Source organism: Rhincodon typus, chromosome 10 (assembly GCF_021869965.1).
Source record: "Rhincodon typus isolate 14 chromosome 10, sRhiTyp1.1, whole genome shotgun sequence".
NCBI lineage: Eukaryota > Metazoa > Chordata > Chondrichthyes > Orectolobiformes > Rhincodontidae > Rhincodon > Rhincodon typus.
In genome coordinates, this window is record NC_063341.1 from 22,187,998 (window position 1) to 22,197,775 (window position 9,778).

Genomic DNA, 9,778 nt, shown 5'->3' on the forward strand with positions numbered 1-9,778 from the left:
AAACAGTTCTGTGCACATTTATGTAAATATTGAGCCACAGTAACCTCAGAACACCATTTAAGTTTTCATTTCTCAGTAACTCATTGATAATAAACCTCGTGGCTGTTTTGCATCTCAGCTGTGTTTTCTTTTAGTGCATTTCCTTTTTTTTTCTTCCAAGTTAAACATTTTTGCTTTGATTTGTTGTAAAACCTTTATAATCACACTCTAGTATTGTTTGTAGTTTTGATCCAAATGTAATTTCCTCATGGGTTTTGTGGACAAGATTTTTTTTTTGTTCAAGGAATTATAAAATAAATATTGGTTTGATCACCTCAAGTGTTGCAATGCTGCTTATTCTACTTTTAAAAATGTGAAACGCTTGGACATATGTCCCAATGAAAATCAAGTTTGTTGAGTTTGCAGATCTCTATTGTTTGCACTAATACAGTGTGATCTGTAGGATGTTGAAGAGTAGTGTACTCAACGGAGGATTGGATATAATGGGATAAGGGTAGATCATTTGGCTGCTATTCAATAGATCAGGTTGAACCAATTCTATTGGCAAATTTGCTGCCTCAGATGAATGGATAGAGCTGATGTGCTACCTCAGAATTCTGTGATGGTATCTGAATAATTAGCTATAGAAAATTATCTTCAGTAGTACATATGCTGTCTAGAAAATACTTTTAATAGCATATTAAGGAGCAAGATGCTTCTAAAAGTATTTAGAAACAAACTCTTTCTAACCCTTTCTAAATTGATTGTTAAACTTGGTAATTAATTGCATGTCATTGCCTAATCACTTATCCTCCAATTTCTCTGGAAAAGTATTGAAGAATTTGCATCTCCTCTTCATCTCTATGTTTATAGTGATCAGGTTATTTTAACCATAATGTCCTTTTAATACGTTACTAGTTCTGAATCCCCTTATTTAAAATATTCAGCTTTAACTTTAGCAAATACTTGAATATACCAGTGTTTTGGCTACATTGTTGAAGTAACTTGTTTGTATCTTAAACTTTTCACTGCCTGATTGCCCAAAATTATAACGATAGTACATCCTTCCAATATGAATTGGATACTCTAAGTGTCTATTGTGCATGCACTTTTCTAAACCCTTTGAAAATAGCCGAAGAAGACACTTCGAATGATTTACTTCATAGGTGAGTATAGTTATTAACCCATTTAACCAATACAATCCTTTTGCACAACAAGCATGCTATGACAACTTACATCACTGATCTAACTTGTTTTAAAATTTGATCTGTTCTCTTGCATTCTAATCTTATTTTCACAGCATTGAATTGGTTTTGTTACTTGATTGTTTCCATTTTAAAAAATACATGAAAATTTAAGGCATCTGTCTATCTACAGAGAAATGTTTTTGTATTTGTAGATGTGTCTTCAACTTCAAGGACATTTAAATAGCTGAGATAACTATTGTGCATGGATTATATGATGGAACTCCATGCTGGTCAACCATTTTTGGCGATTATTGTAAGAGTTGAAAAGAAAGTAAGTTTGTTATTAAAGTACTTTAGAATTGCAGTCGCTGATAATATAGAAAGCACGCTCAATTTGCTGTTTACCAGAACCTGCTATCCACAATGTGAGAATGACCAGATGTTTGTTTTTTGGTGGTGATGGTTAAAGCAATATTTATTTCTTAACCAAAGGAGATAATGCTCTTGCTCCTCCTCCAAATAGCATTGTGGGTTCTTTCTTCATTTGAGAAACCAAATAAGTCAAATGAAATGTAGGGGAAATTTAGATCTTTTTATTAAGAAAAATTAACTTCAATATGTTTTTGTTTTCAGAATTTTTCAGCTCCTATCTTATCATTCTTTTTAAATCTAGGTAGTTCCATTTCTATTATACTTTGGAGCATTGTTGGCAGATGTTGGAGGCTCATGATTTATGTGCTGGTGCACTGAACAACATTTACAATATTGACTTTGGTGAAGTCTTGGCACAAACTACATCCATCTACTTTATTTATCTATGTTTTACTTAGTAACTAAGTAACAGATTAGCATTGAAAGAACTGACATCACTGGATCATTTTATGCAGAACAAAATCTTTCCAGAAATAAAGACTCTGGTTGCGCAGCAGAAACTGGCAAGAATGAAATTTAATAAGACGTACCCAGAAAATATCAGCGTGGTATGGAAGAGAATTGACACTTTTTTTTAATATTACAAAGTTCAATGGAGGATAGTACACACTTTACTAATGTTACTTTTTTGGTTTTCCATTCCATCAACATATAGCAAAGTTTTGACGCTGCTGCTTCTGGTTCACTTTCCATGACATCCAACAACAGCAAGAAAGGTAAATGTGGGGAATGGGAAGTGTGGGCTGCTCCAATTTTTGTTGCACTGTGTAATTTGTTGAAGGATGGATTTTGTAGGAGGATGTGAAATGATTTTGTTTTCCCTTCACCTTCCCACCAGATTATTGGGATTGCAGTCAGAGTTACCCATCTTATTGCTGGTGTTCCAAGCAATACTACTGGATCTCTATTATTGTGATGCTGTTACTGGGAGTTACTGTTGCTGCTCTGGCATGTGCTGTAATCTTTGGCATCCCGAAAAATACTCCAGGTTAGATTCATGAGATTTGGCTTTCCAATTTGTGTCCATATCAGTTGTCTGGGGATTAAGCAATATTAAAAATTGTAGATTTTTTTTTAAATTGAGAGTTGTATCCATAACCATGTTGTGTTTAACTATATCCATGTGGTCTCTTAACTGACACAAAGAAGTCCCTTCTCACAGTACTGGCTATATCCTGTTTTGGCATGGTGAGTTTCTGGTGATGACACCTGTGTTTTATTAATATGTTGCCCTTTCTTGAATGTTGTTCTTTGTATTTGAATCCAGCAGGAATGTAAATTAGCCTAAATAGGATAAACTACAACAGCAGGGCACACCTTTTGTAATTTCAATTGAGTGCTGCTCATAGGAATTGTGCGCCAAGGGCTAATCAAAGGAAATTTGAAAACCTAAGGTCAAGACTATTAAATCAATCAGTTGAAGGACTCATTTCCTGGAAATCGCACTTTTCTTTATGATGCTGAAAAATGCCATGTTCCATTTGCAAATTAATAATTGATTACACTGTTTGTACTGATTCAAAAGATTTTGCTTTCAGGCTATGTTAACTTGTATGAAAACCTGAATGTAATTTATAATCTCAAACCAGAACCCCAAGTCTGATTGTGATCCAATTAGGAATCTGTAGCGTTTTATTTAAAAATGGAAGGAAGTTGAAATTTTGGGTACTTTGGTAAGAAAATAAAGCCTTTAGATTCTACTAGTTTAAACAACCGATATGAATTGTAAGTAAAATCTACAGTATGTGCCTTTTTATTCTGGCATCCAGAATAAACACAGTAAACATGAATTAACAGGCAAATTGATGTGAAGGACACACCATTTTGGCATATTAAATGGCAGACGTAACCAAGCCAGATCTCATGGATTTCTTAACAAGGTTCTCTCAATCTCATGAACATTCTCCCTCACAAGTAACTTCAACTCTTTCAAAGATTAATCCTTTGATTTTCCTCAAAAACCACTCTCAGTCTCAGATTGCTCACTTCCTGATGGCTTCAGCCAATCCCTTGGCACAATTCCCTCCCTCTTCCTTGGATAACCAGATTTCTTAAACCAGGGCTGCCCCAGTTTTCTTCAAACTCCAATTTCCTGGCTGCACTAAGCTGTAATTGGCTCTCTGGGCTGCTTCTGAGCTCTAACCTTCAGCATAAAAAGTGACCTTCTGAGGCCTTTAGAGCTTCTCATGGTTTTTGAGTCAACTTGTGCTGCCTAGAGCTTCTGTTCTGCTTCCCCTGGGCTGGGTAGGGGAGATGGAAGAGATGGGGAGGAGGCCTCAATTGAAGGGAAGCTTTTAAAAATCTAAAGTAAATGGAGTAAAAGTGCGATAGATTAATAGTCTAACAGGAAAGAAAATATGAGGAGTACAGCAGAAATTGGAGTCAGGGGAAGGTCATGGTAAACAAAGTTCAAGGTTCTTTTAAAATGCTGTGTGCAGGAAAAGTGGTGGTTGGAGGATCAAACAGTGCTAAAACTCAATATAACTCTTCCAGACAGATTTTGTATAGCTGCAAACAATCAGTCAGGATTCCTGTGTGATGACCGTGTCACCTGTTTGCAATCATCTCAAGTTTGCCACAGGATCGAGGATTGTTTGGAGAGTGCTCATGAACCTGCAATGTGCAGTAGGTATTGCTATGATAGATTTCCTTTTGCATTTAATTTCCTTTTAAGTGGCTTTAAGCTGATGCCCCACTCTTTCACCAGGTGATGTGCCACACAATCTACCAAGCTATCTTGTGTTTACATGTGGCAATCCTAATTCATGGATTTACACTGATCAAGTGTGTAATGGATTTAACAACTGTGGAGATTGCTCAGATGAATCAGGACCATGTGAGCATTAATCCTTAGAATCTAAAATCAATAACAGACTTTTTCATTGCTTTATCCAACCTAGGGTTTTTAAGTGTTTTGAGTTTGTTGCAATATTTTGAGAAAGTGGTTATACAATATTTCTGGCACGTTAAAATCTCCCTTATATCGCCAGTTCCACACGGTTGGAAAGGGACAACATCTGCAGATATCATGATCCACTGTTTGAGGTCACTGCACTTTTGCTGGGGAAGGTATATGTAGAATATGACAATAAGATCCTTAGTTAGATTGAGTGACTGAACCTACTCGCAGCTAGAGAATGTATTTGCTTCTGCTCATCGTGCCCTTGGGGTGCTGCATCTGGAGCTGCTAGTTGGTTGTCAGTCTGGAATGTGTGGAGAAAGCACTGTTGCCTCAACTACAATCCAATACAGAAAAGAAGCCATGTATTTGGGATGGGGGTAGGGAGGTTAAGGAGAAGAAGAACTTTTCCTCTTCCTTTTTTTAAGGAAAAAAAAACATCACCCACCTGACATCCCCTGTCAGTGTAAGGGTGGTGTGAAAGCATGAGTGTCTTCACTTTGAGTTTGCGACTATCTCCAATTAAGGGTAGGACAGCTCTTATGGGATATCTAACCATACTATGGATATTGAATAGTTTGGACAATCAGAAATATTCAATATTGTTAATAGTTCTCAAACATAGCATCTTTTTCTAGCCTTAAATGTCACATCACTATCTGCATTATATTCTCTACATTAAGTAAAATTTAAATATGGATGATGTCAAACTATTACTACATTGTTGGATCAAATTTTAATTTCAGTGTCCAACTGTCTTCCATGTGGGCCACAGTATTGGAGCTGCAAGTCTGTTGTTTCTCAGTACTGTAACTGCATTCCGAGAGAGCTGTGCAGAGATGATGCACAACACTGTGTGGATTGGTCAGATGAGTACATCTGTCCTGCAAACTAATACCAGAAGTGGGAAGGAGTAACATAACACCTAAGGATAATGACAGCCTGAGTAACATAATCCCATATTACTTCACTTAACCAGGACAGCGGATTTCTGTTTTGTGGCTCTACAAAATCCATCTTTTGACCTGCAAATAGCTTTGGAAATTGCAGCATCTCACTGCATACACTGTTTTAAGCTGTTACAAACTCAAACTTACAAAGATGCAAGTGTCCATCCTATTGGCTTGTGAAAAGGTTGTTCAGTATTTTTGTCTATTAAAATGCTATCCATGTTCAAAAACTCCAGTGTAACAAGAATCAATGTTAATTAAACTGTATTGGTTGTTGCCATTGTTATTTTTCTCTTTGTTGCTATATTTAAATTGCATGTTCTGTGCTTGCTGCTCTTTTGTATTGTCAAACTCACTTGAAGTAAATTTTCATTCCATATCTTTTGATGGGAAAGTGCTTCTTTTAGGAAAAAAAACTTGAGCTTTCTATATGAGTTTGAGATTATAATTCTGCAGAGTTGGAGGAGTTAATCCTGAAAAATTCCTTGAGGTAGACATTTAAAATACTGACACAAGCCTCCAGGCCTGGCCAGCTTAAGGGCTCAACTCCCAACACAGACATTTCCCTGTTAGGGAGAGAAGACTGAGATTGCTTCCAGTCCATATAAGACAGCTGAGAAACTAGCTGTGCAGATTAAGCCCTAATTTAGCCAAGTCACAGGCTATTGTTTACCCTGCATTTGTACCACCAGAGTCAGATGTTCCACACATTTTCTTGGGGGACAATATTCAATGTCCAGCCCAGACTGACCTGAGTAGGGACAACAGTAAGCTTCAGTGCACCTTTGCTGCTTTTAACCTTGACCTCAGTACAATGCCTGCAATTTAAAAGTATGGAAGTAAACAGCTCTTTAGTCCATTTGTGTCTGAGCCGGCTCCTTTAAATAGAAATGCATTTTAAAAAGTTTGTTTTCATCCTGCCCTCTTGAGAGTTACATCTGTGTCCTTGATTACTGACCCTTCTGGCATTGGAAACTCTCAAAGTTCTTTGTAGTTTTGAACATTTGTCAAGTTTCTCCTTTTCACCTGCTGTCCAAAAGAAAAATTTAAACTAGGTGGGTCTGGGATTCCAATGGCCCAGGATCCCTTGCAGTGGCTTTGACTTTCTTGGGTCTACAGTTCCCTGCATTCCAGCACTTAAAGCTCATTATTTGTAAAACACTGGAAGTATCAAGGCAGTTCTATCTTTGTTTCTTCAGCTTTCAGCTGGGTCACTTAGTCATAGAGCTATACAGCATGGAAACAGACTCTTTGATCCAACTTGTCCATGCCAACCCAGATTTCCTAAATTAATTAGTTCCATTTGGCCCATATCTCTTAACCCTTTCTATTCATATGTCCAGGAAGATGCCTTTTAAATGTTGTAATTTACCAGCCTCCACCATTTCCTGTGCCAGATTGTTCCATACACGCACCACCCTCTGTGTGGAAGTTGCCCCTTGGGTCCCTTAAATCTTTCCCTCTCACCTTAGACCTACGCCTGCTAGTTCTCTATGCCTCCCCACGCCAGTGAAAAGCCTTTGGTTATTCACCCTATTCATGCCTCATGATTTTATAAACCTCAAAAGGGTCATCCCTCACTGTCTGACGCTGTAGGGAAAATAGCCCGAGTCTATTCAACCTCTCCCTATAGCTCAAACCCTCCAACCCTGGCAACATACTTAAATCTTTTCTGAACCCTTTAAAGTTTCACAACATCCTCCCTATCGCAGGGAGGTCAGAATTGAACACCGTATTCCAAAAGTGGCCTAACCAATGTCCCGTACACCACAACATGACTTCTCAAACTCCTATACACAATGCAACAACTAATAAAGGCAAGCATACCAAATGCCGCCTTCACTACCCTGTCTACCTGTGACTCTGCTTTCAAGGAACTATGAACCTGCACTCCAAGGTGTCTGTAGTTAGCAACACTCCCCAGGGACCTTATCATTAAGTATATAAGTCCTGCCCTTGTAGAAAGCAAATAACTGTTTGTGGGCCTTCAGTCCCAGATCTCTGCTCTACTGAACTATTAATTGCACGCTGGCTTCTTTTGTACCCTTTGCAGCTCCTCTGAATTCCCTGGACCCTGACTACATAATTATTCTACTACACTATGACTTCCTTGAGCACCAGCCATCGAACCTGATAATGGAGCTAACAACAGCCTGCTTTTCTTCCTCTTGCAATAGGTCCTGCTCCAGTGCCAGGTAGAACTAAATGTAATATTTTGGAAGTCAAATTAGGTTGTCCAAAGTGTCTGTACCTCCTTAATATACAAACATTGTTACTACACCAGTTTTGCTTGGTTAACTTTCAATGAACTCTGACAAGGCAGAATGAACTTCGGTTCACTCGGTTTCTTAATAATAATATTGTGAAGACTACCATGACCGAGATCCAATTCCTCTGTTCCCCCATCTTGCCTCTGTCTGCAGAAGGTGTAAAAACTCAATGGGCACGTCCTTTACCGACCGCTGCTAGACTTCTCAGGAGATTATTTATACAGAATGAAAATTTAAATGTAAGAGCTGCAGCCAGAGATTAAAGAAAGAATAGTAATTGAGGTACTGTCAGGAAATCTCATGATCTAAAAATATTTATTACATGATTCCAATTTATTATCCAACTCAAAGTGCAGTTAAATGTAGAAGTTAAGATGAGAAACAGTACAAAATAACACAATACTTTTCATCGTAGACAAAGGCTGAATGTTAATCTTTAATTATGTTGTGATTCAACCATCCTAGCCTCATTAACCAGGGAATCATCTTAATTGTTCCTCAGTAACAGTTCAAGATATCCCAGTCATTCAAGCTCAGCTCAGTATGCTTACGTTTCACAGGAAGGGAAGGACACCCAGTCACTTCAGTTTGTCCACTACTTCTCTTAGTAATCCCTAAAGCAGAAGTTACAGTGGACTGCACATGGTGATCCTTACTGGTTTTTCTGTGAAACTGCATTCTGATTGGTTCGTTGATTTGCACAGTATTTGAAAGTCCATCAGTTCCTACGTTAATCAGCTTGTTTATTCCATCTACAAAATAAATGAAATTATGACATAATCAAAGCATAATGAGAATTGAAAGTTACTTTACAAATAAAATGGATAATGTGACCGCAATAGAAGATGGAGGAGTCAGTAAAATAATTATTTTTGCTGGAAATGGCAGTGGAGAGGAAAACAAAACAGATTAACTTGAATTCCTATATTCGATTGCCACAGATCATACATCAATGGGAGTTGTATTTGGATAGAGTTCCCATTCACAGTCATAGCCTATGTTGAAATCTGAACAATGGATTGAGCTCTCAGAAGATGGAAAGTACCTGTAAAAAAAAGTGTTTCTCAACAAGAAGTCATCCCTTCGGGACACAGAATAAGTTGATTGGCAGATGCGCTGAATACAACAAATATGGATGTGAGACAGAGACTAATAATTAACTGACTTTCAGCACAAAGCTGACAGTTCACATTGGGGATTCAGGATTAGAGGCTGATGCTCTTTATTCATGTAACCTTCCATCTTCAAAAACTGCAAAAAATTGTACAAGGTGCCTTGAACTTCATTAGCATAGTGCGCATGCAAAGCCATGTGTCAATTTCTACTAATGCATCAACTAAAACACAAACTAAGACCAGGATTTCAACATCATTTACAAAGAAATTCTTAGAAAAACTGTGGAGTAACATTACAAAAATTGGAGACTATATTAAGAGGGCAATCAGCATGGATTCAGGAAATGGAGGTTATGTTTAGCTAAACTGGAGCTTTTTGAACACATTACTGACAATAAAAATTTATTTTCATATGGCCTCTCAAAGACTGAGAAAATTTCATCAATCAATTAATGATCCATGGCAGGCACTGTATAGTAAAAGGTAAGATGTCATGGGTGATGTGCTACAGGGATCAGTGCTGGTCCTCAATATTTTACACTTTTTATAAATTACTTGGATGAGGGAATCAAACTTATAGTTGCTCAATTTGCTGACTTGAGTTATGTGAGTGGTCAAAGATCTGGCAAATAGAGTAAAATTCCTCCAGCAATATTAGGCAATTGAGGGACTTGTGAAACTGAAGAATTAAAATAAATTAGTATCAATAAAAAGGTGGTTATTGAAAAATTAACAAGTTTGAAGGTTCACAATCCATTTGGGTGCAGCTCCTTTGGTCCAGAACGTTGAAGGAGATGGCTATAGGAATAATGGATACATTGGTGACTATCTTTCCAAGTTGTATAGATCTGGAAAGATTCCTGCAGATTGGAAACCAGGAAATAGAACCTGTTTGTTTCATAAGGGTCAGGAGGAGGGGGAGATAAGGGTCAGGAGGAGGGGGAGA

At 37.7% G+C, this 9,778-nt stretch overlaps 2 protein-coding genes across 3 annotated transcripts in view; one reads left to right on the forward strand and one right to left on the reverse strand.

Moving 5' to 3' along the window:
- Positions 1 to 2,011: 2,011 nt before the first annotated feature.
- On the forward strand, positions 2,012 to 5,826 carry LOC109930698 (low-density lipoprotein receptor class A domain-containing protein 1). Its single transcript, XM_020530164.2, has 6 exons — positions 2,012 to 2,146; positions 2,254 to 2,314; positions 2,437 to 2,586; positions 4,092 to 4,223; positions 4,306 to 4,434; positions 5,244 to 5,826. Exons 1-6 carry the CDS (start codon positions 2,048 to 2,050, stop codon positions 5,390 to 5,392), a joined length of 720 nt encoding a protein of 239 aa, XP_020385753.2. The 5' UTR covers positions 2,012 to 2,047; the 3' UTR covers positions 5,393 to 5,826.
- Positions 5,827 to 8,013: 2,187 nt separating this feature from the next.
- lrrc42 (leucine rich repeat containing 42) overlaps positions 8,014 to 9,778 on the reverse strand; it is a 22,879-nt gene continuing 21,114 nt past the window's right edge. Inside the window, exon 8 of one of the 2 annotated variants that reach the window (XM_048601627.1) lies at positions 8,014 to 8,469. In XM_048601627.1, coding sequence (XP_048457584.1) covers positions 8,216 to 8,469 — 254 coding nt within the window. In that variant the 3' untranslated portion in view covers positions 8,014 to 8,215. The remainder of the gene's footprint in view (positions 8,470 to 9,778) is intronic. The other variant, XM_048601628.1, reaches the window with a different exon arrangement.

What these genes read in the sequence shown, in the direction of transcription:
- LOC109930698 (XM_020530164.2), top strand. Translation starts at nt 2,048, where the DNA reads ATGCAGAACAAAATCTTTCCAGAAATAAAGACTCTGGTTGCGCAGCAG. An exon ending in ATCCAACAACAGCAAGAAAG is followed by an intron (nt 2,315 to 2,436) that starts GTAAATGTGGGG and finishes CCTTCCCACCAG; the next exon opens with ATTATTGGGATTGCAGTCAG. An exon ending in TCATGAACCTGCAATGTGCA is followed by an intron (nt 4,224 to 4,305) that starts GTAGGTATTGCT and finishes CTCTTTCACCAG; the next exon opens with GTGATGTGCCACACAATCTA.